The sequence below is a fragment of the Corvus moneduloides genome, chromosome 31 (assembly GCF_009650955.1).
Source record: "Corvus moneduloides isolate bCorMon1 chromosome 31, bCorMon1.pri, whole genome shotgun sequence".
NCBI lineage: Eukaryota > Metazoa > Chordata > Aves > Passeriformes > Corvidae > Corvus > Corvus moneduloides.
This window is the reverse complement of record NC_045506.1, coordinates 817878-845190: the sequence shown is the minus strand read 5'-3', so window position 1 is coordinate 845190 and position 27313 is coordinate 817878. Positions and strand designations below refer to the sequence as shown.

The window sequence follows — 27313 nt, the reverse complement described above, 5'->3', positions numbered from 1 at the left end:
GGTGGTTGTACCTTCTCTCAGAGGATATATTTCTAAATTTGGCCAAACCGGAACAGTGCCTTAAACATGAAAAAGCTGTAGCAGAGACCTTAAACACAGTTCTTGCTGCATCAGTGTTACCTTTTCACTGAATTCTTTACTTTAGACAAAATATAGATAGAATTACACTGTTCACATTTTTTAGATAGAGTGTTCACATAAACAATAAGAGCTGAGAGAAAATGTACACCCAAATCTGTGTAATACCTATGTAACACTTGTGTAAAACTTACAATTGTTAGAATTAGACCAGGATAGGTTAAGAAAAGAAAAACTAGAATTGTGTGTTAATCTTACTGGTCAATTAACAAATATAATCCAAACTTGTGTAAGAAAAAATATAGAGTCTAGAAAATAAAGCATATAGAGTCTAGAGTCTAGAATCTAGAGCATATAGAGCATATGGAGCATATGGAGCATATAGAGCATACAGAAGAAGCAGCTGTTTTTGCCTGCTGTTGCTGTTTGCCTTTATCATGTAACCCACTTCAAACTCTGCCTTCAAGAAAGCTATTAGACTATGAAATAAAGCACTCAGCAGAACAGCAGCCTCCTCTGCTCTTTTACCCTGGTCCAAGAAGGAAGGGTACCCTGTCAAAAGCTCAACATAAAGGGTGGAAAAAACATACAAAAAAACACTGATAATGTTCCCTCATAAAAAGTCACGTTGAGAAAATACAGAATAATGAAGAGTGTCTAGGAAAACCTGCTGTAACTTCTCAGGTTTTTGGCTTGGGGTGTCAGCTCAGAGCCCGGCTCTGTCTCCCAGGTGCCCAAGTCCCCGGGCCAGCTCCGAGCAGCCTCTCCCGGCTTTCCAGCCCGGCTTTCCCGGCTCTGTCCCGGGCAGGCACTCGGTGTTTCCGTGCTGCCCCCGCCCTGCTCAGCTCCCCGTGCCCTGCAAAGGTGCCGAAGCTGCGCTCGGTGCCCCCGGGTGCCACTGACCGAGGCAGTGACGAGCCCCGGTGCCCCGGCAGAGCCCTGAGGGACACCCTCGGCCCCGGCCTCCCGCAGGACATGGAGCCACTGCCCACAGGGCCCTGGCACGTCCGTGCGGCCAATTCCTCCTGCCCCGAGCAGCCCGGGCTGCAGCCCCAGCGCTCCGCAGGGCCGGGCTGCGGCTGTCGGGTGCGAGCGTGGCCGAAGCCTCCCAGGGCTCGGGGCACGGCAGGGGCTACAAGGCCACAAGTCCGGGGCGGCTCCGTGCCGGTTCCAGTCTGTCCCTCTGTGGCTGGGGTGCCGGCTGTGGCCCTTTGTGACACGGGCGCGGGTCAGGGCCCTCGGTGAGGGCGGGACACTGTGGTGCTGTCACGAATGAGAGTGTTTGAGATCGCTTGAAAAACCAGTGGCAAGGGTATGAGCAAAAGTCAGATTTAACATTAAGCAACAAAGCGCAACAAGTTCATTGGCAAGATTCACTCTACTACCTACAGGACAGCTACAGCACAACAAGGGAGAACAAACCAACAACAAAACCAAACAAAATCCAGGCAATCAAAACAGAAATGAGCTGAGAACTCTCTAGGGGGGTGTGGGGGTGTGGGGTGGGTGTTCAGGTGCATGGGACAAAAGACAGTGCGGGCAAGGATAAAAAGGAACACGGCCCAAAACCTTAGCAACACTCAGCAGTACTTTAACTTCTACCTGAACTTACACTTTAACCTTAACAATTCAACAGAGGAATAACCTTATTTACAGCTGTAACTTTCAAGTGATACTTAGCAGCGTAACAGAAAAACACCGCTTAAAAACACCGGACTTAGTTTATAACTTATGTTAAAGAACCTCGCAAAAGAACAACACTTAGCAGCATTTAAGTGAGTTTATAACGATAACTGAACCTTACCTACAGGCCTAACTTAGGTATCCAAGGTACTTAAACACCTAAGAAAGCAGTATTTCTCCCAGATTTGCTATAGCATATGCGCAGGGGCACGCACACAGACAGAAACAGTCAGAGCAAGCAAGGTTCCTGTGAAAAATTCCCCTCAGAGGTCAGTGAAATCCTCACTTTGGAACCTTTTTCCTCTCCTGCTGGGCACAGGATCAGGCCTCGAGGACTGAGGGTATCGGCCCAGGACACGTCGTGGTTCGGCGAGCTCCAGGCATAGCAAACCTGAGCGTTTGCTGGCTCTGACAGGCCCCCTTAGAGGGAGATTGCTGGTCACAGCCCACGGTGGCCCAGGAGAGCTCAAAGGGCCTCCTTTTGGGCCTCTGTTGAGAGGGTCACAAGAGAGTGGGCTTCAGCCATAACGATGTTTCATCCCGGCCACAGTTTGGGCCAGCACTTTCTCTGAAAGTGGGAGAACAGGAATGCTATGCCATTCAGGCAAGAGGAATCTTTTCCAGGGCTGGTCATAAGGAAAGCAGGATCTCGTTAGCAGTTCCTGGGAGCAGACAGTATTTCTGACAAGCTCGGAAAGAGCTGAGCCCAGGTGCTGTTTTCAAGGCCAAGGCCTAACAAGCATTTCTCAGATCACGCTGCAGCCTGGAAAGGAGGAGGGGGGAATGGACCAGCACACTGGGATCCCAAGGATGTCCATGGCCTGGGGCGATGCTGGAGCAATGCCAGGCACCCACCAAAGCCACTCTGTCCCTGCCCCCTGCAGCCGCACAGGGGAGAGAAAATTTAACCAAGGGTTCCTGGGATGGGATAAGACTGGGAGAGATCCCTCAGCAAACACCGGCACGGGCACAACAGACCCAGCCTGGGCACAGGGAGGGTGTTTATTACCAACCAAATCCCAGCAGCACAAGGAGAAGGCAAAGAAATCTCTCCAACACCTTCCCCCCACCCAGTGGGGATCACCCGCAACGGGGGTCACCAGGGCTCTGCCCAACGGGGGTCACTGGGGATCATCCAACGCCGATCCTCCCACGGGGGATGGAGCTGGAGCAGCACACGAAGCTCTTCCCGCACTCGGGGCACTCGCGGGATATAGGAGAAGTGTCAACGAAGAATGTCTGGACTTCAGGCGGCTCTCTTGAAAGCTGTTTATTGCATAGGCAAAGTTACAGCATTTCAGGGAGTGGGTATCCAGAGCCAGCCCTACAGCTGCCATCTACAGCTGTAGGCATACCTGAAGCCACCTTCTGTTCAAGCTACAAAGCATTTTATACTTTGCTGAGTATCTTAATACATAACAACCAATAAGCACCATACACAATACTTTTACCTTTGCCTATAGCCTATCATAGCTGCTACCATGACCATATTATAGTCATTATTATCCAATCACTAGAGTAAGTTACAATTTAAGCTTACAATGGGAAATTCTCAGACCTTTCTTCTTCTTGCTACATCAACATTTCTTGTTTGCCTGCCATATCTCTCTTTTTGGTAAAAACATGTTTTCTATTTACTTATGCTCTTCTTGAGACTTATTTACTTGGTGAAAAACATGTCTTTGTTTGTAGTCACATACCTTCGTCCCTAATCATAAAAATCTCCTTTCAACTCATCTCCAGCCTTTTCCGTCTCAGTTATTCAGTGATCACTGGTTCAGCAAAACATCTTTTACTTTATATCAAAACTTGCTTTCATTTCTATCTCATCCTCAGTTTCTACATTCAAAGATCTTTCTGCCAAGCCTACATATCTGTGAAACTTTCTTACCAAACTTTCATCCTCCCCAACAGCGGGGCTTCCCTTACTGGTGGCTCCGTTGGTGTTGGGTCAACTGAGAGCTCTGTGAGAAGCTCTTCCCACACTTGGGACACTCGTAGGGCCTCTCCCCAGTGTGAATGCGCCGGTGCCTGATGAGATGGGAGTTGCGGTTAAAGCCCTTCCCACATTCCAAACACCTGTAGGGCCGTTCCCTGGTGTGGATTGTCTGGTGCCGGATGAGGTTGGAGCTCTGGCTGAAGCTCTTCCCACACTCCCCACACTCATAGGGTCGTTCCCCAGTGTGGATCCTCTGGTGCTTAATGAGGTCAGAGTTATTGCTGAAGCTCTTCCGACATTCCAAACACTTGTAGGGCCGTTCACGTTTGCTGGTGTGGATATTCTGGTGGCTGATGAGGTGGGACCTCCACCTGAACCTCTTCCCACATTCCACGCACTCATAGGGCCGTTCCCCAGTGTGAATCTTGAGGTGCTTGTTGAGGTTGGAGTTCCAGGTGAAGCTCTTCCCACATTCCCTACACTTATAGGGCCGTTCCCCAGTGTGGATGTTCTGGTGCTGGATCAGGTCAGAACTCGTGCTGAAGCTCTTCCCACACTCCAAGCACTCGTAGGGCTTTTCCCCGGTGTGCATGCGCCGATGGCTGACAAGGTGGGAGTTGCGGTTGAAGCCCTTCCCACAATCAGCGCAGCGGAAGGGCCTCTCCTCTGTGTGTGTTGGCTGATGTTGGAGGAGTTTCGTGGTGGTCTGAAACCTCTTCCCACACTCAGAACACTCGTAGGGCCTCTCGCCGGTGTGGCTGCGCCGGTGGACATTGAGGCTGGAGTTGCGTCTAAAGCTCTTCCCACATTCCAAGCACTTGTAGGGCCGTTCCCCAGTGTGGATTGTCTGGTGCCGGATAAGGTTGGAGCTCTGGCTGAAGCTTTTCCCACACTCCCCACACTCGTAGGGTCGTTTCCCACTGTGGATCTTGCGGTGCTTGTTGAGGTCGGAGTTGCAGCCGAAGCTCTTCCCACATTCCCCACACTCATAGGGCTTTTCCCCAGTGTGGGTCACCTCGTGCCGAACCAGGTGGGAGCTCTGGCTGAAGCTCTTCCCACATTCCAAGCAGGTGTAGGGCTTTTCCCCAGTATGGATAACCTGGTGCCGGATCAGGTTGGAGCTCTGGCTGAAGCTCTTCCCACATTCCAAGCACTTGTAGGGCTTCTCCCCACCCTGAGGCTTCTCCCTGGCCTGAGGCTTCTCCCCCAGCTCCGAGCTCCCCCTGGATCTCCGGCCGCCTTCCCGGCACAGGAGGGCTCTTTCCTCCTTGGATCTCTCTGGGCTGCGTTTGCAGCCCCTCCTCGTGCGGCATCTCCGGGGCTTTTCCTCCTCCTCCATCCAGCCACAACTTGGGAATGACAAATCCTGGTTTGGGGGAAAAACGAGGGGTGAGCCCGTTGGGCTGGGGGTTCCTCCTGCCCAGGTCCATCTCAGGAAGTCACCGGGCATTTTGTGTCTGTAAAACTCTTCAAACCACCAACATTCAGCCAAAAAAAGCCTCTCAGGAGTTCCCCCTCTCTGATCGCCACACTTTGGTGTTTCGTGGGTTCCCCTTCCCTGGGCTGATGGGGGTCCCGTGGCTCCTGCAGTCCCCCCTCTCCAGGATCCCGCTTAGGGATGATCTGGGGATCCCACATCCCCCCATCCACTGCCCGGGCTCTGCCGGCAGCAACCATCTCCCCCTCCCTCCCCCCAGCAAAAACCCCAACCAGTCGTGGACCCCCGTTATCCGCCCAAGTGGCATTTGCGGCTCAGCTTTGGAGTCCTCTCGGCTCTAACTATCCACCCCCCAAAAAAAACCCACCGGGGACTCTCCGATATATTTGGGGCGAGCTCCCCTTCCCCGCTCACCTGCGGGATGCGGGATGAGGGCGATGATCCCAGGGCCGGAGCTGCTGCGGACGCAACGGACGCCGGAACCGAGAATTTCTTCCTGTTCCTCCTCCGTTTCCTGCTCCTCCTCTTCCCCTCTCCCACTTCTTCCTCCCGCTCCTCCCCTGGCTCCTCCTCCACTCCCTTCTCCCGCTCCTCCTCTTTCCTAATCCCGCCTCCTTCTGCTCTTCCCCCCGGCCCTTCTCCCGCTCCTTCCTCACCCCTCCTCCTCTTCCTCCTCCCCCCCCATCCCTTCTCCCTCCGGGCCCAGCGCCCACCCTTGGCCCCTTCTTTTCCGGACGCGGTCGCATCCCGCGGGAGGAGCCGGGATGGACCCGGGACAGGTCGGGCTGGGGCAGGGCTGGGCTGTGGGCCCGGCCTGGGAGCTCCCCACGCGCCCCCTCCCCAAATTCCCCTGGCGGGGGGCGCTGGGGGCGAGGGGGGGGCGCAGGTGGGGTCCGGGTGGGGAGCGCTGGGCGCTGCGGGTCTGCCTGGCAACTGGTGAGTCACCAGCGCCGCGCGCTCTGATTGGCTGAACGTCCCCATTCCCGATCCATCCCGGGGCAGGTTCTCCTCCCCCTCCCCCCCCAAATCTCGGCCCCCCTCGCGGGGTACCCCCAAGTCCCTCCCCACCGCCCCCCAATAAACAGGACCGGGGCGAACTGGGAAGTTTTATTGGGAACACTGGGAGCAGCCGGGCAGGGGCAGAGTGACAGCGGGGCTGGGGGGGACACACGACCCCCCCAAAATCAGCGCGGGGATGGAGCGGGGGGTCCCGGCCGGGCCCGAGGCCACGGGGAGGGGCTGCAGCCGCCGGCGGCTCAGGAGCTCTGTGGGCAGAGCAAAGGGGGTGACACCGGGCTGGGGGGCCCCGGGGGAGCACAGAGCTCCGGGGGAGGGGGGACACGAACGCCGGGACCCCCCCTCACCTTCTTGCTCAGGTAGAAGCCGAGCCCCAGCGCCAGGAAGACGAAGCCCAACACGAAGTCCCCGATCCCCGTCAGCATCTTGCTGCGGGCGGCGTCTGGCGGCATCTCTGGGGGGTCCGCAGGGGTCAGAACCCCCAAAACCTCTCAGAGACACCTCGAGACTCTCCAAGCACCCTCCCAGTCGCCTCCAGCCCACCCAGGGCCCCCTGAAACCTCTTCCCAGTCCCTCCCCAGCCTTCTCAGGACCCCCAAACCCTTTCCCAGTCCCTTCCCAGCCCCACCAGGACTCACCAAGACCCCTCCCGGTCTCTTCCCTGCACAACCAACCTCATCCCAACCCCTGTTTTTCTGTCCCCAGTCTTCTTCCAGCCCCTCCAGGCTCACTCAAACTCCCTCCACACCCAGCACCCCCAAACTCCCTCCCAGTGTCCATTAGGACCCCTGTAGCCCCATCCCAGCCTCCCCAACATCCTTCAAACCCCTTCCCAGCCCTGTCAGACCCCCAAGCATTTCTCCCATTTTAAAGCAGGCTCTCTCAAACTCCCTCCCAGTTACACCCAGCACACTGCAATCCCCCTCCCAGGCTCCCCAGTCCCTCCCCGGTGCTGTGGGGGCCGGGCCGTACCCCAGTGCTGGCTCAGGGGGTGCTCCAGGTTGACATGCTCCACCTGGCAAGTGGAGGTGACCCCACACCAGGGGGAGTTTCCAGCAGCACCAGGAGCTGGTGGGTCCAGTCCCCACTGGGGACTGTTGCAGTGGGGATACTGCAACATACATATATCAAACCAGGAGTCCCATGGAAAGGAAATATATATGGACAGACAGATTCTTGATAGCTGTTTCAGAGATGTTTATTTCTCCAGCTGCATGGCCGGAGCTCTGCCGAGGAACTGTTCCAGTCACGGGACCAAGGGTCCTTCTGCCCGCGCAGGGAACACAAACCAACCAATGGGAACGAGGCTGAGCAGGGACAGGGAAGCCCCGTGTCTGTGCCCTCAGGGCCCCTCTCCCAGGGCTACACGGCGGGGGAGGGACCCCAACAGGGGATGATGTCAGTGGCCACCACATGCCCTGAGAGCTCCTGCTGGCCCTGGAACCACCTCACCTGGATGTCTGAAGGGTAGAAATCCATCTCGGAGCAGAGCACGCAGCTAGGGCCAGGTTGGGAGCTCAAAGGCACCAGCGAGATGGACATGCTGGGGGGCACTGGGAGAGAGCTGTGAGACACTGGGATCAGCTGGTGAGGCATGGAGAGAGGGAGGGTGTAGGGCTGGTGCAGCACTGAGAGGGCCTGGAAATGCAGTGGGAGGCACTGGGAGAGAGGGTGCAGGTCTGGGAGTGGCCTGGGAATGGACTGAGAGCGAGTGGAAGGGATTGAGAGGGTCTGTGGTGGCACTGGGAGGGACTGGGAATGAAGTGCGCGACACGGGGAGGCCGAGTCCAGTGCGGGGCACTCGGCGCTGAGGGTCTGCCTGGCAACTGATGAGTCCAATACCTTCCCCCCACCCAGCGGGGATCACCCGCAACGGGGGTCACCAGGGCTCTGCCCAACGGGGGTCACTGGGGATCATCCAACGCCGATCCTCCCACGGGGGATGGAGCTGGAGCAGCGCACGAAGCTCTTCCCGCACTCGGGGCACTCGCAGGGCCTCTCCCCGGTGCAGGTGTGCCGGTGCTTTCTCAGGATGGAGCTGCCCCCAAAGCTCTTCCCACATTCCGTGCAGGTGTAGAGCTGTTCCCCTGTGTGGATCACCTGGTGCTCGATCAGGACCATGCTCTGGCTGAAGCTCTTTCCACATTCCCGACATTCACGGGGTCGTTCCCCACTGTGGATCTTGCAGGGATGGATAAGGCTGGAGCTCGTGCTGAAGCTCTTCCCACATTCCAAGCACTTGTGGGGCTTCTCCCCACCCTGAGGCTTCTCCCCCAGCTCCGAGCTCCCCCTGGATCTCCGGCCGCCTTCCCGGCACAGGGGGGCTCTTTCCTCCTTGCATCTCTCTGGGCTGTGTTTGCAGCCCCTCCTCGTGCAGCATCTCCGGGGCTTTTCCTCCTCCTCCATCTGGCCACGCCTTGGGAATGACAAATCCTGGTTTGGGGGGAGAAACAAGGGATGAGTGCCTTGGGCTGGGGGTTCCTCCTGCCCAGGTCCATCTCAGAAAGTCACTGGGGGTTTTGTGTCTGTAAAGATCTCCAAACGACCACGACTCAGCCCAGAAAACCCATCCCAGGATTTCCCCCTCTTTGGTCTCTCCACTTTGGGGTTCTGGGGGTCTCCCTTCCTCTGGGCTGATGGGGGTCCCGCGGATCCCGGGGTTCTCCCCTCTCTGGGCACCGCTCAGGGACCACCTGATATATTTGGGGCGAACTTCCCCTCCCCGCTCACCTGCGGGATGTAGGGGAGACGATGCTCCCGAGGCTGCGGCGGAGAGCGGGCAGCGAACGTCGTGCGTCTCCTTCGGCTCCTCGTCCTGCTCCTCCTCTTCCTGCTGCTCCTCCTCTTCTCTTCTTCCTCTTCCTCCCCCCGCTCCTCCTCTGTGCCCACCCGGTCCCTTATTTCTTACCCCCCCCCCCCGCCCCCTGCAGCACTGGGTGTTGGGTGGGGGAATCCCCCATGAGCCCCCCAGGGATGGGCAGGGGGCTTGGGGACCCCTCCAGTGCGGATCCATCCCCCCTCCCCCGCAAGCCCCAAAGAATCGCTCCAGGGATTCAAGTGGTGGGGACACTTTCCCACTGTCCCCCCTCCTTTTATCCCCCCTCTCCCACCCCTTTCCCATAGTCCTCCCAAATCCCTGCTCCCCTCGGCTCAGTTTGGGGATGACCCACCCCCCTCACGCCACGTTTAGGGCTCCTAAACCTCCCCTTTTACCCCTTCTCCCCTCCTTTCCCATTGTTAGTGAAGCCCCCCATCCTCAGCCACAGAGCTCCCAGCCACCTTTTCCCCCAGAAGCTGAAGTTTCCCTGAGTGTTCCAGTTCCAAACTCTTGACCCTTTTTGGAGGCATAAGGTTCTCACCCCGTAGTCTTCCAATTACCCCCCAGCTGCAGATTTTTAGAGCAGTCAAGTTAATCAAGTTCAGGTTTTCTGGACATTGCTGTGTCATTTCCTTGATATCCATGCGAGAGGGGACACAGTGATGGATGGGTTTGCACGGGAGCTGCAGAGCCCCAGAATGGAGAGCCTGAGTGTCCCAGCAGGATTTGCAGGAGTGTGGAGGGCAGCTGGAAAGAAGATCGTGGGCAATATTCTCCTGCCTCCATCTTCCAAGGAAGCTTTGATTCCATCCCTGTCTGCACCGTGCCACGGGGCCTCCAGAGGCCCAGGGAGGTGTGTGGGTGGCCCCAGAAGGACCCTGGGGCACCAGGGAAGGGGCAGGAGCATCCCTGTGGTGCTGGGAGAGACACGCAGAGGGGGCCACCCCTGGGGCCCGGGCAAGAGCTGCATTCAGGCAGCCAAATTCATGCAGGGTCTTCCCGGGCTCTGCCCAGGATCAGTCCAGAGAGCTCCACTCCTGTCTCACCTCTCTGTATTTTCTTTGTATTTATTTCTGTGTATTTATCCTGTTGACCCTCAAAATGCCATTAGAAATCATTTTCCCTCAAAATAAATACTGACTTATTTTGGTTTTAGGAATTAACCACGGGTAGTCCCTGCTTAAATGACTTCTCTGTGACTTCTTCTGCAGTTTGCTCCTTTACAGCACCATCAACCACCTCTCTTAAAATACAGATCCCTCACTGGAAGCAGGGAATTCACCTGGATCCCCTCCTGGGACCCCCCTGAATCCCCCTGGACCCCCCTGGGACCCTCCACACCCACGCCCTGCAGGACCCCTGTGCCAGGCTGGGCTGAACTCCTGGGCCCTGCGGCCAAACTCTGCCTGGAACCCGCTGGGTTTGGCCCAAAGCGGGGAAAGCTCCGGGAGCAGCAGATCCAATTTTTCCTGCAGTCCCCAACCCCAGCAGAGCGGAACTGGGTGCTGTGAGTCCAATCCCTGATTCTGAATCTCCTTCTCCCTCTCCTCTCCTCTCCTCTCCTCTCCTCTCCTCTCCTCTCCTCTCCTCTCCTCTCCTCTCCTCTCCTCTCCTCTCCTCTCCTCTCCTCTCCTCTCCTCTCCTCTCCTCTCCTCTCCTCTCCTCTCCTCTCCTCTCCTCTCCTCTCCTCTCCTCTCCTCTCCTCTCCTCTCCTCTCCTCTCCTCTCCTCTCCTCTCTCTCCTCTCCTCTCCCTTTGGGTGATCACAAATCCCAGAGCGGCTGCAGAGCCCCGTGCCCAGTTCGGGTTTCCCAGCAAAGGGAGGCCTGGGGCTGAGGTGCCCTGGGATGGCCGCGAATGGGGGTCCGGGGGTCCCCGGGGTCAGGGAAAAGGGGGATCCAGGGGCTGGGAGAGATGGATACCTGGAAAGGGGGTGCAGGGGGGTGTTGGTGCAGGGTCAGGGGGTGCAGGGGGGTCCCGGAGCTGGGGAAGGAGATGCAGGGGGGTCCCAGTGCAGAGGAATGGGGATTCCAGGGGGGCCCAAGGAAAAAGCCCAAAGTCCCCTCCCAGGGGGGAGCACGAGCTGGGTCAGGAGCTCCGGGGGAAAGAAGTGACCCCGGGGTTGGGGGAGGCCTGAGAGGGGCTCACAGGCTCCAAGAGGACATGGCCCCCCAGAGACCCCCCCCTCACCTTCTCCCACAGGTGGAGGCTGAGCCCCAGCCTAGGAAAACAAAGTCCAGCACGAAGCCCCTGACCCCCGTCAGCATCCTGGGGGGATGTCCAGCGGCAGCTCCGGAGGTTGGAGGGGGCAGGATCCGGGAAATGGCAGCAGCTGCTGGGAAGGGACCAGGACAGAATGTGACAGACTGGGATGGACTGGGACAAACTGGAACTAGAACCCACTGGGACCAGAACTGGGGCAACAAGGGAGCAGCTGGGCCCATGCTGGGGTCATACTGGGATCATGCTGGGACTGACAGGGTCACACATGGAGTGACTGGCATAGTACCGGGAGTATCTGCGAGTTACTGGGATCATGCTGGGAGCAACTGGGACCATGATGGGGGCAAAAGGCATCATAGAGGGACTGACTGGGAGTGACTGGGTTCATACTGAAAGTGACTGGGGCCCTACCTTACTCTACTGGGAGGGACTGAGAGTGAAAGGAACCATACAGGGCATGACTGGGAACAACTGGGACCATGTTGGGGGCAACTGGGATCTTATTGGGAATGACTGGGAACATAAAAGCTTGAGTGGAGTTTTTATCCCGTGGCATTCCCAGGGAGCAGCGGCAGCTCCGCGCCCCCAGCCCGGGGGGTGGGAGCAGGGGAACCGCTGGCAGCACCTTCGGGGCACAGCCGAGGGCTGGGGGGCTCCTCCCCCACTTCATTTTCTCTGCCCAGTTCAAATCATCCCCTCCCATTCAAATCCCCTCCGTTCACATTTTCTCCCCACCATTAAAGTTTCCTTGCCCCAATTCAACTTTTCCCCCCAGTTAAGCCCTGAGGCCCCTCCCCGCCCCCGGCTCCTCCCGGCAGGACCCGGCCGGGACCTTCTGGAAACAGCAGCGGAAAGAGTTCAAAAATTCCTCATTACTTCCATCGATCTCCTTGGTGTTGTGGTTTGACACTGGCCACACACCAGGCACCCACGAAAAACCATTCACTTGTTGTCCTCTGATACAGCTGAGCAGAGAAGGGGAAAAAAACGAAGGGCTTATGGGTTGAGATAAGGATTAAGAAAAAACACTCTAAGGGCTAAACAGGCTCAAACTTAAAGGGATAAAGTAAATTTATTATTAGCAGTCAGAGAAGGATAATGAGGAATAAAATAAGCCTTTAAAACACTTTTTTTCCCCTCAACCCCTCCCTCCTTCCCACCAACAGTGCAGGGAAACAGGGCGTGGGGGTTTTGGTCAGTTCCTCACCCGAAATCTTTCTTCAGTTTGCTTAGGGAGGGGAGTCTCTTTCTTCTGCTGTGCTGTGGGGTCTTCCCACGGGAGACAGTTCTTAATGAACTTCTCCAGCGTGGTTCTAATTTCACGAGTAGCAGTCCTGCCCGACCTGCTGTAACGTGAGTCTCTCCCACAGGCAAAACAGTCTTCCCAAAACTGCATAGTGTGGATCATTTTAGTCCATGGGGTGTAGTCTTTAAGGATAAGCTGCTCTAGACTGGAACAAGGGCCCTCTTCCTCTGTCTCTGGAAGAAAAGGCCCTCTCTCTCTGTTCGGGTCTCCCACTGGATTACAGCTTCCTCCGGCATCCACCTGCTCTGGTGCAAGCACCTGTTCTGCACATGGGCTGCAAGAGGATCTCTGCATCCCCCCATGGACTTCATGAATTATAGGGAGACAGTTTGTTTTATCCCAGTCCTCACCACGGCTTGCAGAGAGATCTCGACTCTGACACTTGGAGCACCTCCTGCCCCTCTTTCTTTCCACTGACCTTGGTGCCGCCACACTGTCTTCCACCACGTGTCCTCACTTCCTCCTCTTTCTCGAAGAAGGAAAAAACTGCTGCTCGTAAGTACCATTACCAACAAATTCCACCAGTTCAAAGACTTCTGCAGGACTTCACAGCGCCGAGAGGCCGATTTCGTCCGAATTCTGCGTTGGGGAATCGCTCGCCATGCCTCCGCTGTTGGCCACGTAGCCCCCTCCCCCCGCCACTGCGCGTCCGGTGCCGGCCACCGCAGCACCGGCGCCATTCAATGTCTTTCTTCAAGCGGGGCACAAAAAAGAAGCCACTGCCGCTGCCCCTGCCCTTCTGCCCACAGCACAGCTGGCTAGAGGTGGCCAAGCAGGCAAAGCTTGCCGCTGGCCATGCTGAGATGGCAGTAGCCACGTGGCCGCTTGTGGAGCCGGGATGGCCCTGGCCACGGCGACTCGCCACCCCACGGGAGAGCTGTGCATGGCTTTGATTTCCTTCTTAAATACGTCATCACAGACACGTATAAAATAAAATATAACTATGAAAAAAAAGTGACGGCAGAGCATTTTCTTCTGGGACTTTGGGTTTCTTGTCCAAGCTCCGAGCTGGGTGTGAGCCAGAAACCAGTGGCTGGGAGAGACATTGCTGCTGAAGGGCTTCCTGTTGCCAGAACTAAAGTGTCGAGTATCGAGTAACAGCTTGAGGTTACAGAAGTGCCAGCACCCACGTTCGATTCCTTCATTTCAGGATGACAGCTGAGCTCCACGTGGGGTCAATCCCTGCCCTGGCCAGCGGGGGTCCCTCCCCAGCCGTGCGGTCACTCCCCGGCCCGGCCCTGAGGCGCGGGGCAGTCGCGGGGCAGCCGCGCTCCGGCCCCGTCAGCGGCACCGCCGCTTCGTGCCGGGCAGGAGCGGCAGAAGGAGCCGGGCGGCGGCGGGGGCTGAATCCCCGCAGGAGGAAGAAGAGGAAGAAGACGAAGAAGAAGATGAAGACGAAGACGAAGAAGAAGAAGACAAAGAAGAAGATGAAGATGAAGAAGAAGGAGAAGGAGAAGAAGGAGAAGAAGGAGAAGAAGAAAAAGAAGAAGGAGAAGAAAAAGGAGAAGGAGAAGGAGAAGGAGAAGGAGAAGGAGAAGGAGAAGGAGAAGGAGAAGGAGAAGGAGAAGGAGAAAGAACTGCCTGCAGTGTCCGATCCCCGGGGAGCAGGGGGGAGGCCTCCGGGAGCGGCGGCGGGCGGAGCCCTGTTGGAGTGGCCCCGTGAGACGGCGGTCTGAGGGGGCGAGAGAAGCTGCACCAGAGGCAAGACGGTGTTAAAAGAGCCGCACCGAGGGCTCTGAGCCGCCCGCGTCTGAAGGAGCTGCACCGAGGGACGAGTGGGGGGTGAATAGAAGAAAATCCAGAGAACGGAGTAAAATAGAATAAAAAACTGCACCGGGATGTCCGCGGCGCCCGGTGTCACTGAAGAGCCGCACGGCGGGACGGGCGCTGTCGGATGTGGCCAGAAGGGCAGCGCCGAGGGGGTGGCAGGTGTGAATGGAATAAAACATTGAGAATAGATTAAAATGCAATAAAAGAGCCGCAACCCGGGCTCTCCGCGGCCCCGTGTCAGTAAAAGAGCTGCCCCGAGGGACTGGCGGGGCGGTGGTAGAAGAGCTGCGGGGCGGGATGGGCACTGCCTGGGCTCGGAAGAGGCGCCCGAGGAGTCCCCGCCGGCCCGTGTCACTGAAGAGCTGCACCGAGAGAGCGGAGAGCAGCGGCGGCGGGGAAGGAGCCGCACCGGAGGGGCGTGGGATGGGAGGTGGGAATAAAATAAACTCTAGAGAACAGAATAAAAAAAATGAGAAAAGAAACCCGCACCGGGAGTGGCCGCTGCCCGTGACTGAAAGAGCCGCACCGAGGGACCGTCGGGGCAGCAGCGGGGGCTCTCGGCTACCCCGTGTCACCGAAAGAGCCGCAGACGGGGGGAGTTGGGGCTTCTGGAGCCGGCCCGAGGGCTCTCGGCCGCCCCGCGTCACTGAAGGAGCCGCAGCGAGGGACGGGCGGGGCGCGGCCCGGATCGAGCCCCTCCAGCTGCGCCTCGAGCGGCGACCCCGCGGGACCGCGCCGGGGCCGGGCGGCGGCGGCAGCCGGAGCCGGGAAAGCGGCTTGGAGCGGCGGAGACGAGCGGGGTGGGGTGTTCCCGAGCAGCTCCGCTCAGCCCTCGGGCACCGGGGGGTTCCGGGAGTTGTTCCCGACCAGCTCCGCTCAGCCCTCGGGCACCGGGGGGGTTCCGGGGGTTGTTCCCGACCAGCTCCGTTCAGCCCTCGGGCACCGCGCTGGGGTCGCCGCGCACTTTTTACCCCCGGCCGCCCCCACGGGCCGGGCCCCGCGGGTCCCGCTGCCGCCGCCTCGGCCCCATGGAGCCCAGAAACCGTGGAAAATCGCTCCCATACATTAAAAACCTTTTTATGCGCAGCGAGAGGCGCGGGGGGGTCCTTATGAACTCCCCTCCCCTCAGTCGCTCCCGGGCACGGCCGGGCATTAACGCAGCTCCCGGGGCCGTGTCCTGACAACGGCTGCTGCCACACGGCACGGGGTTGCCGCACTTGGGTATTACACCCTACAAATTTGGGGAGGGAGACAGCCCTAGAAACCAGGGCTTTGCCCTCGGCAGCTTGGAGCGGCACGAGGGGGATAAAGGATCCCCTGCACTCACTGATGCCCCCAGAAGCAGCTCTGCCCCCGTAAGAACGGGGCTGTATTTGGGAGAGGGAGGATGGCTGGGATGGGGTCTGGAATGACACAGACACATGTTGGGATGAAGAGGTTTGGGGGATCCGGTTCCTGAGGAGGTTTTGGGGCACCCTCCAGTCCTGAGGGATGTGTTACTGGAAGGGGGGACACACCTGGCTTTTGCATTTGGAGTGTGGCCCCACAGGAAAGGACATGGGGAGCCCATTTTAGGGTAGATCCTGCAGCTTTCCACCAGTTTTGGGGGGTTATAAACGGTTTTGGGAGATTTTGTGGTCATTTTGGGGGGCGGAGGTGACTCCTTTTTTGGGAGGATCCTGATGCTTTCCAGCAGTTGGGGGGGGTCTAAATGGCATGTGGGGGACCCACTTCCGTGGGTTCTGATGCCGCCCACCCGTGCTCCGCACTGGTCCGGACTGGTGCTCCCAGTGCTGCATGGGGCAGGGCCGCGGGGACCCCTCCACGGCACAGCACGGCTGCTTTGGGGCTGGCGGCACTTGCCCGGCACTGGCCATGGGGCGTGTGCTGGCAGCTGGGGCCGTACTGGTGGTACTGGCGGTGCTGGGAGCTCACGTGTCCGGGGGCTAGCAGGACTCAGGTAAACATGAGTGTCTCAGGGGTGTGATGGGGACAACGGGAAAATACTGAGAGAGGTGGGAAAAAGGGAGGAAGAGAGCAGAAAATGGGAGCTGGAATGCCCAGACCAGGAGTCCAGCCCAGGGGTCTCCAGCCTGACTCCCCCCCCAGGAAGTGGCTCCCACAACCCCTCACCCTGTTCCCAAAATCCCTTGGGATCTCCCACCCATCTTTGCATTCCCCCTCCAGAATCTCCAGGTTTCTGAGGTGAGATCAAAGGGGTCCAAGTCCCCACTGAGAGGGGCCACAAACCTGAAACTTTTTTCTCCACACAACAATCTTCCCTCTTTTCCCCTTCCTGGCTTCCCCCACAGCGGCTGGGAGCAGCCAAGAGCCCAGCGCTGCCCCAGCCCGACCGGCCCCAGCTCCATCCCTGCTCCTCCCACGGGATGCGATGGGTTTGGGGAGAGGGGGCCAAGGGTGGGCGCTGGGCCTGGGGGGAGGAGGATCAGGGGTGGAGGAGCAGGGATGAAGGAGGAGGGGGAGAAGGGATGGAAGGAGGAGAAGGAGGAAGTGCAGGAGGAGTGGGAGGAAGAGGAGAGATAGAGGAGGAGTGGGAGCAGGAACAGGAGGAGGAAGAGGAGGCAGCACATGCGTCCAGCGCTCCCCGTATCTGCAGCCCTCCCACCCTGGGAGCATCGCCCCCCCCCGCATTCCGCAGGGGATCAGGGAGGGGAAGCTTGCCCCAAATACCTTGGGCAGTCCCTGGGAGGGTTTTTTGGGGGGTTCCCGCTGGCGGCTCACGGCAGAGCCCCGGCCATGGGTGGGGGGATGTGGGGTCTCCCCCCACGTGTGGGTTGGTCTCCCTGGGTCAGGGTCTCTCCTGGTGGTGGCACGGTGTGAGGGGGACACCGGTTTTGGGGACCCCCTGGGAGAGCCAGGTTTGGGGGAAGCCCGAGACCCACGGAGTGGGAAGAGCAGAGAGGGGCAATCCCAGAGCTGGGGCACCCCCGGCAGCCTGAAGGGAGGGGGAGGCTGGAGAGCAGGGGAACCCCCTGGACACTGAAGTGGGGAGCCCGGAAAGGGGAGACCCCTGTGATTCATGGGACCCTCGGTAATCCAGAGATGCAGGAACCCTGGATAGGGAAAGCCCCAAAAACATGCGGGACCCCCAGAAGCCCAGACAGAGGGAACTCCCGGGAGGGTTTTTTTGCGGAATTGTGGAGTTCTCCATTTGAATCTGGATCTTTTGGGCTGAATCTTGATATTTTCTAATTTTCTGGGGTGAGGGAGAAAATCTTGGTGTTTCTGAAGTTTATTTGTCTAAATGTTGGTGGTTTGGTTTTTGGGGGGCAGAATTTTCCTACTTCATAGGAGTTTTTCCTGAATATTGAGGTTTTGGGAGTTTTGGGGCTGTGTCTTTGTGTTTGAGTTTTTTGGGTCTGGATCTTAATATCTTGGAGGTTTTAATGAATCCAAAATGCCTGATGACTTCTAGAGATGGACTTGGGCAGGAGGAACCCCCAACCCAAGGCACTAACCAATTGTTTTTCCCCTGAAACCAGGATTTATCATTCCCAAGCCTTGGCCAGATGGAGGAAGAGTCTGTGAAGAAGAGGAAGATGTCCCAGGACACCCAGGCAGGTGAGGAGGAAGTCACTGCCCCTTTCCCCTTCTCTTCTGCTCCATCTCCCAACCCAGCATCACCCCGGCTGCAGGACAACCCCGCTGCCGACACCGTCCTGCCGGGGATGGACTGGGGGATCTCCTTCCCATTCCCTGTGGCATGGAGGCAAATCCCATCCTCTCCTTGTCCTTCCTCCCCCAGGCACTGAGCTGCAGATGGAGACCAGGGAGGACAAATCCCCTCAGCAGAACCTCACAGAAGAGGCCGTTTTGAGCAGCTCCACAGCACAGGAATCCAACTGGGAGGAAAAGCCCCGGCGATCCTGCGTGAGGAGGAGCTGCAAACCCAGCCCAGGGATCTGCAAGGAGGAAAGATCCACCCTGTTCCGGGAAGGCGGCAGAAGATCTGGCCGGAGCTTGGAGATGGTGGAGAAGGCTCAGGCCAGGGAGAAACCCCACAAGTGTGGATACAAATATGCTGCTAGCAAGAATTTTTCTTGCTTCTTTTTCTCTCTCATGGAAGATATTCATAGAGTTCTATAAGCTATGAACACCTGTGACCTTGCAAAGCTTTGTTTATGGTACAGTAGAAAAATATTTTGACAATGGATGTTTTAGGATTCTAGCCAATCACCCCAGGGAGTGGCTGATCCTTTGACCAATTAGACTATGAAGAAAAAAGTCTATAAAAGAGTTTGTAAAATAATAAATAAATCAATCTTGCTGCACAATTCCTGCCTGTTGGATCTCTCTTTTCTTCCCTACCACTGCGGGATACCGCAACATTTGGTGAACCCCAACGTGTCCTGCACACTTTGAGCCAAGCTGCATTTCTCTAGAGGTACGCTGTTCCCCCCATGCCCCCAGACCAGGATGTCTGACGGGACTGAGAGAATGGTGAACAGCAGCTTAAAAACTGACCCTGTGTTATCAGTCTGGAGAGGTGTTTTCGGTTTAATGAACACCTCCATTTCTGAGACCTCACTCTGTGAATTATTAGACTAAGCTGCCCTACATGGCATCTCCCCGAACAGAGACACTGCCCTGGATTTCGGGCTGTGGCAGGAACTCGGCTCTGCACTCTGGCACGAGTTCCCATCTGGGGACCCGCTGGTGCTAGAATTACTACGCACGTGGTGGGGTTTGTTTAATCTGCTGATAGAGTTCAAATGTGGCAGCAGAGCTGGCTCGCCCTTTTCGTTGGCAAGTGACAGAGATATCCGAAGGAGACCCCACTGACCTGGCTCTAGGTGTGTGTGGTGGCCAGTCTGAAAAATCCCTCCTGGCTCCATGGGCGGCAAATGCCCCAGAGCCTGCACCGGGTCGTCATGTGCTGCTGCAGGACCCCATGCCCCCCGAGGACCCCACACTGGCAGAGCAACTGGTGGGGGTGTGTGGGCAGTGAGATGGTGTACAGCCTGCCCCACCTTTCAGCTCAGTGGCGGTCGCTGCTTTTTCAGTGCCACGTTTCAGTGGGCTTGCATCCTGGACCCCCATGGCGGCTCCTAGCCTGTCTGTGCAGGCGTCTGCTATGCTGAGAATGCCTGGATGGACACCTTTGGCTGGCGTAGCGCCAGACAGCGCTGCGCATGCGCCTGCTACACCGAGAATGCCGGATGTGGCCCACTGCCCTCTGTAGTGACGGACTGCTCTGCACAAGCTCAGAACCAAGCAGTCGACCTTTTAATATGGCATCTGCCTTTGTTGACAGAGCTGCCAAATGTATCATGGCAGCTGGCGGAGCTGCTCAGCTTGCAAAAGCAGCTGTTGCAGCTGCTGGAGATGCCCCACCACACGGGGCTCACTGGGCCCGCGCCACCCGTGAGAGATGCAGAGAACTTGGAAGCAGCAGTGCCGGAAGTGACTACTGCAGAAGATCCGAACCCGGAACAGTGGCGGCGGTGGCGGTCGTGGTGTCAGCGACCGGCACTGTGCCAGCGCCCGAGCTGCCAGTGGAGCCGAGACCAGTGAAAGAAGCGGTGGTCGCGGAGGCCGTGCCCCAGCCAGCAGTGGCTCCGGGCGTGACCGCAGCACAGGAGATGGCCGCAGCAGCCCCAGCGCCGGATCGGCCGAAACCGCCCGAGATTGCATCCCCGAAAGCAGCTGTGGTGGAGCCCTCTGCACAGCTGACTCCAGCCTCTGCTGTTGGTTCCTCTTCTGGTCAGGCGATTTCCCCCCACCCACCTCTGTTCGTTCACGGCACCTCAAAGCTGCTCATACCCGACGATTCATCGTCAGGCAGTGAGGCAGAGGAGGTTCCGGCCCTGGGGCGTAAAGCCGCTGTAGCCGAGCAGCGAAGGAAAAGGCTGCTCCAATCTTGCCCCTGGACCTTCCCAGACTGCACTGTGACAGTGCGTCCGACCCACTACAATCGTTTCTGGGAGTCACTTAAGATGCAGGCTCTGGAGGAGGGCGATTGGAATTTATTGGAAACACTGGGAATGCCAAACAGATTTGAGGATCCTGAGAGTAATCGGGAAGCTGTTACACTGCATCCTGAGGCTGTGCCAGTAGTTCAGGATGGTAGTGACTCCCCAAAAGGGGAGATCCAAGCTTTCCCAGTGTATAAGGCTCTCCCAAGTTCGGGGAGCATGACAAGCACGAGGTAATTGCTTGGAAGGTTGAACAGGATCTGCAATCCAAGGTTGCACAACATGGGCTTGGTTCTGCTGAGGTTATGCAGATAATAAGGGTGATAAATACAGATTTGCTTGCTCCATTTGATATCAGGCACTTAGGTCAAATCCTATTTCAACCTGTACAATGTGCAGTTTTTGAGACTACCTGGAGAAAGCTGGCCGACAGGACTGCATTAGGGAATATGCAGCTCCCAGCTGAGGACCCCAGACGTGCAGTGGGGACGGATGGTCTTATGGGGGCTGGTCCCTTCTCTGATCCCAATCTCCAGGGTACCTTTTCCCTCTAGCATCCTACAGCAAGCTCAACACGTCGGCATGACGGCCCTGTCGAAAACCATGGAGATGGCTGCTCCTAGAAAGCAATATACTGAAATAGTTCAAGGGAAATCAGAGTCATTCCTCTCTTTTGTAGAGAAAGTCGCTGCTGACGATAATGGGTTAAGACAGTTGTTGTTAAGGCAGTTAGTGAGAGATAACGCAAACGAGGAGTGCAGAAAAACTATAGATGCCTTACCAGGGGATCCTGAGGTAACAGACATGGTCGAAGCCTGCTCTAAGGTGGGATATGGAAGCCAGAAAAGGTCTGCTTTGGCTGTGTTCCTGCAGCCTGTTCACGCATCTTCTGATTGTGAACCAAAGCAACCCCAACACACAAAAAACCGGAAGCGGCCTAAGCCAAACCAAAAAGATAACACACCGATCCCCCAGTGCAAGAGGTGTGGCAGGCCAGGGCACTGCTCGGACTATTGTAGGTCCCAGACTCATGCCGATGGTCGGCCTTTGTCAGGAAACTTCCGCCGGGGTGCAAGGAGGGGGAATTGCTCTCCGATGCAGTCTCTCCCCCAGAGAGTGGCACAGGTACAGGCACAGGCCTACCCAGCCACCCTAGAGATGGCACCCAGGGATCAGACGGCACCCACGGATCAGACGGTTTTGACATCCATACCTCAGCCACAGTCGTCTTAGACTCTAGCGGTATTTATAAGGTTCCCTTGGATGCATATGAACCCTTAGCCCAGGGATCCAGTGCGATGCTGGTGGGAAAACCTGACGTTGCCCCTCAAGGAATCTTAGTGCACTCAGGAGTTATTGATGCTGACTTTAAAGGTCAGATTTGCGCTATGGTCTCCACGCAAAAACCCCCTGTCACTATTCCTGAAAAGACCTGCCTTGCTAAATTAGTGCCTTTTAAGTCTTGTGTCCTCAGGATGTAACAACAAACTCACAAAGATAACGGCAGTGGATCTATGGGACTTCCGCAGGCCTTCTGGACTGCAGACATCTCTGACCAAAGGCCACAGATGACATGTACCCTGATCCTGCCGAACGCCCGTCCTCCCCGGACTCAGCTTCGAGGTTTGATTGATACGGGTGCTGATGTAACTGTCATCTCCTTCTCTGCATGGCCTCCCTCATGGCCTTTACCCGCAGTGGGATCGGCCATCGCAGGATTAGGAGGAACCACACAGAGCTATTTAAGCAAACGGCCTGTGGTGGTGAAGGACTCAGAGGGGCACACAGCTACAATTCGGCCTTATGTTGCTACCACTTCCCTTAACCTTTGGGGGCGGGACGTGTTGGCAGCTTGGGGGGTATGGATTGGGACAAATTTTTAGCAGGGGTCACTGTGTGTAAAGGCACACAGTATCCTACTCTGCCTTTGCAGTGGCTGACCGACACACCAATCTTTGAGCTGCAGTGGTCCCTACCAAAAGAGAAGTTAGATGCCCTTCATCAGCTGGTTCAGGAACAGTTACAACAGGGGCACCTTGAATCTACTAGCCCCTGGAACACTCCTGTTTTCGTGATTAAGAAGAAATCAGGGAAATGGAGATTATTGCAGGACCTCCGGAAAGTTAATGCAGTAATGGAAGGTATGGGGGCATTGCAGCCTGGCATGCCCTCTCCTACCATGATTCCTATGGGGTGGGACATCCTGATCATTGATTTGAAGGATTGCTTTTTCACAATTCCTTTGCATCCTAATGACAAACCAAAATTTGCCTTTACTGTGCCTGCCATTAACAATGCTGAACCTGCTAAGAGATACCAATGGAAGGTCCTCCCTCAAGGGATGAGGAACAGCCCAATTATCTGTCAGTGGTATATCGCTCAAGCTTTATCTGGAGTTCGCAAGCAGTTTCCTGATGCACGCTGCTACCACTACGTGGATGATATCCTGGTGGCAGCGTCCACACGGGACGAGCTGCTGAGAATACAGCCTCAGCTGCTCGCTGCTCTGCATGCCTACGGATTAGAGGTAGCTCCAGAGAAAGTTCAACAGCATCCTCCTTGGAAATATTTAGGAGTAAAAGTTTTGGACCAAACTATCCAACGCCAAGAGGTGCAATTCCCGGATTTGATTAAAACCTTGAATGATGCTCAGAAGCTGTTGGGTGTCATCAACTGGTTACGGCCTTATTTAGGTCTAACTGCAAAGCAACTTTCCCCACTTTTTAACACATTAAAAGGGGATCCCGATCTGAATTCACCTCGGGAGCTGACTCTGGAAGCGCAACAAGTGCTGCAGGAGGTCCAACGGGCTATTTCCAATCGTCAGGTTTATCGAGTGGATCCCTCCATTGCTATCACTGTTTTCATTACTATTCCAGACCTCCATCCTACAAGTATCATTGGCCAGTGGAATGCACAATGGCCTGATCCTTTGCATATCCTAGAATGGGTCTTTTTGCCTCATCAGCCAAAAAGGACTGTGACCACAGTGTTTGAATTGGTCGCTTCTCTGATAATCAAATGCCGTCAACAGCGTTTGCAACTGATGGCTGCAGATCCTGCTGTAATTGTCATTCTGATCTCAAAGGAGTACTTTGAGTGGAGCCTTATCCATAGTGCTCCTTTGCAAAGCACGCTGCAAAACTTTTCAGGGCAGATCATTTACCATCTGCCCAGCCATAAATTACTGCAGTTGGCAAAATCGACCGTACTTTCCTTGCGGCCGAGAAATAGCCGAGTGCCGGTGCAAGGACCCACCGTCTTTACAGATGGTTCAGGGAAAACTGGGAAAGCCATTGTTACCTGGAAGGAGGGATCGAAATGGCAGGTGCTGAAGGAACACGAGTCAGGCTCTGCTCAGTTAGTTGAATTAAGGGCTGTTACCATGGCTTTTCAGCGATTCTCACAGGAACCTTTGAATTTGGTTACTGACTCTGCTTATGTAGCATATATCACCCAACGCTTAGATTGTTCACTTCTGAAGGAGGTGAACAATGCGACTCTGTTTTCACTGTTGCAAACCTTGTGGTCTGCAATTCAGGCTCGAGTGCATCCGTATTACATTCTGCACATTCGAAGCCACACCAATTTACCAGGTTTTCTAAGAGAAGGCAATGCCAGGGCTGACATGCTGGCCAACCTTGCGTGGGTAGGGCCTCAGCCTGACAGAATTGCACAAGCCAAGGCATCGCACGGTTTCTTCCATCAAAGTGCACATACGCTGCAGAAGCAGTTTCATTTAACACCAACCGAAGCGCGCAACATTGTCAGTGCTTGTGCTGACTGTCATGGACTCGCTGCGCCTTTGCCAGCGGGGGTAAACCCCAGAGGGCTAAAAGCCTTGCAGATTTGGCAAACGGATGTGACACTGAACCGTGCCGTAAATCAAGTCCCTTCTGATGGGAGAGAATTTGCTGAAAGTCCTTGCAAGGAGTTTCAAAGATAAACCGAGACTTTTCCTTGAGTTTCAATGCTTCCAGATAGTTATTAAGTCTTACCAGAGGAACAGAGCCACTAGCGTGACCCAGGTACAGCATAGAAGACAGAAAAGCAGGAGTGAGCTCTATTATCAAGATTTAAACAATCTTTTAAAGATATTTTAACCAATAGTTACTAAAAATGTACATTATTTTCACTTTCCTACCTATTATTCAGTAACACGGGCAGGAACTGTGGAATTCTCTATCCAGTCATTCTAAACTACTTTTACTGCAGAATATGGAGTAGTAGAAGAAGGAGAAGAAGGTTTAGAGAACAACAATCCTCCATTTTGATATTTTTTACTCTTACCTATTTACTACAAAGAGAAGCCCAAAACCTCTAAATTTTTCACCCTGTGACAATCTTACATAGTAGTCTATCACCTAATTCACACCACTGTATTTTCTAGTTCTTGTCTGACTGCTGGTAATTTTTTCCAAGGTTTGAAGCTAAAACAGTGTTGTTCAGGGGGGTAAGAACCCTTAAAAACAGGCAGAGAAATATTCTTGGCACTCTGGGTTCCTACACGGATGTAACGCACATCCCCGAATTCGGCCGGTTTAAATATGTGCACGTGTCTATTGACACTTTCTCTTCAGCTATGTGGGCTACTGCTCACACTGGAGAGAAGGGCCGTGATGTCATTGCCCATTGGAAATTGGCTTTCTCAGTCCTGGGCATGCCAGCTTCTGTGAAAGCCGATAATGGTCCTGCCTACGCCTCGGAGAAGATGCGGCAGTTTTTACACCTATGGGGTGTAGACCATACCTTTGGTATCCCACATTCTCCTACTGGCCAAGCCATTGTCGAACGCGCTCGTGGTACCCTGAAGCGTGTTTTGGACAAACAGAAAAGGGGAGTGCATGGAGAAACCCCACAGAGCTGACTAGCAAAAGCTTTGTATACAATTAATCACCTTACTATTACAGTGGGGATTCTGTAACACGATGTATCAAACAAGGAGTCCCGTGGAAAAGAAATACATATGGACAGATTCTTGATAGATGTTCCAGAGATCTTTATTTCTCCAGCCGCATGGCCGGAGGTTGCGGAGGAACTGCTACAGTCACGGGACCCGAGGGTCCTTCCCCGCGCAGGGGAACACAAAACAACCAATGGGGAACGAGGCTGAACAGGGGCAGGGAAACCCCGTGCCTCCCGCCCAGGGCCCCTCTCCCAGGGCTACATGGCAGGGGGGAGGGACCCTGACACCTTACAATACCACAAAATTCAAAGAATCCTGTTATTCTGAATCATTTTCTTTCATTGCAGTCTTCAGGCGAGACACACCTGCCCCGGGCAAAAGTCTGGGCATGGAATTTACTCACTAACCAGTGGGAAGGCCCACATGAGCTTATTGTTTGGGGTCATGGGTATGCTTGCATTTCTACAGATACTGGGATATGGTGGCTACCTGAAAAATGTGTTCACCCTGACCTACGGCACCAGAGGCAGAACAGGCAACCTCCAAATGATGACCAGAACGCCAACCATGCAAATGGCAACCAGAATGTAGATCATCAGCCTAATGACTCTTCTGATGATGACCAGGATGTCAACCATCAGGCAGATGGTCCTTCCACAAGCAGAGACTGAACTTTAAATTTCTTGTTATGGAGTCAGATAGTTAAAGCCTTAAGGACATATTTAGAATTAATAACTGATGTAAATTTCTATTTAGGATTAATACCTAGTAGAATTGTTATCTTACCAAACAAAAAGGGGGAATTGTGGATACAAATATGCTGATAGGAAGAATTTTTCTTGCTTCTTTCTAGTCCCGTGAGATATTTTTCTCTCTCATGGAAGATAGTAGCAGAGTTCTATAAACTATGAACACCTGTGACCTTGCAAAACCTTTGTTTATGATACAGTAGAAAAATACTTTGACAATGGATGTCTTAGGATTTTATCCAATCACCCCAAGGAGTGACTGATCCTTTGACCAATTAGACTATGAAAAAAAAGTCTATAAAAGAGTTTGTAAAATAATTAAATAAATCAATCTTGCTGCACAATTCCTGCCAGTTAGATCTCTCTTCTCCTCCCTACCACTGCGGGATACCGCGACACACAAGTGCTTTGAATGTGGGAAGGGCTTCAGCTACAGCTCCGACCTGATCCAGCACCAGAGGATCCACAGTGGGGAGTGTGAGAAGAGCTTCAGCCAGAGCTCCCACCTGATCTGCCTCCAGGTTATCCACACAGGGGAACAGCCCTACATCTGCATGGAATGTGGGAAGATCTTTGGTTGGAGGTCCACCCTCATCAACCACTGCAAGATCCACACTGGGGAACGGCCCTACACCTGTTGGGAAAGTGGGAAGAGCTTCAGGTGGAGCTCCAGCCTGAGGGAATACCAGTGCATCCATGCCAGGGAAAGGCCCTACAAGTGCTCCAAGTGTGGGAAGAGGTTTCGGAGCAGCTCCCATCTCTTCCTGCATCAGTGGATTCACACAGAGGAGAGGCCTTTCCGCTGCCCTGACTGTGGGAAGGGCTTCAAGCAAAACTCCACCTTTGTCCTGCACCAGCACATCCACACCGGGGAGAGGCCCTACGAGTGCCCCGAGTGCGGGAAGAGCTTCGTGCACTGCTCCAGCTCCATCCCCCGTGGGAGGATCGACGTTGGATGATCCCCAGTGACCCCCATTGGGCAGAGCCCTGGTGAACCCTGTTCTGCGTTATCACGGTGTCCCGCAGTGGTAGGGAGGAAAAGAAAGATCCAACAGACAGGAATTGTGCAGCAAGATTCCTGATTCCTTTATTTAATTATTTTACAACTTTTTTATAGACTTTTTTCTTCATAGTCTAATTGGTCAAAGGATCAGCAGCCCCTGGGGTGATTGGCTAAAATCCTAAAATATCCATTCTCCAAATATTTTTCTACTGTACTATAAACAAAGGTTTTGCAAGGTCACAGGTGTTCATAGTTTATAGAATTCTGCTACTATCTTCCATGAGAGAGAAAAATATCTCACAAGACTGGAAAGAAGCAAGAAAAATTCTTCCTAGCAGCATATTCATATCCATACTGGGTGATCCCTGTTGCATGGGGGGAAGGTGTTGGAGAGATTTCTTTGCCTTCTCCTTGTGCTGCTGGGATTTGGTTGGTAATAAACACCCCC

General features: G+C 55.1%; 3 protein-coding genes across 3 annotated transcripts in view; all 3 read right to left on the bottom strand.

Moving 5' to 3' along the window:
- Positions 1–13386, bottom strand: part of LOC116436944 (zinc finger protein 850-like) — a 43768-nt gene extending 30382 nt beyond the window's left edge. The window contains 3 exon segments of the mRNA XM_032094400.1: positions 3691–5066; positions 8886–9720; positions 11163–13386. Coding sequence (XP_031950291.1) covers positions 3691–5039 — 1349 coding nt within the window. The 5' untranslated portion in view covers positions 5040–5066; positions 8886–9720; positions 11163–13386.
- The window catches only part of LOC116436931 (zinc finger protein 79-like), a 509410-nt gene that overhangs the window by 157855 nt on the left and 324242 nt on the right, over positions 1–27313 (bottom strand). The gene's annotated exons all lie outside the window — the stretch shown is intronic.
- LOC116436924 (zinc finger protein 70-like) overlaps positions 7474–27313 on the bottom strand; it is a 49428-nt gene continuing 29588 nt past the window's right edge. Inside the window, exon 2 of the mRNA XM_032094378.1 lies at positions 7474–8588. Coding sequence (XP_031950269.1) covers positions 8070–8588 — 519 coding nt within the window. The 3' untranslated portion in view covers positions 7474–8069. The remainder of the gene's footprint in view (positions 8589–27313) is intronic.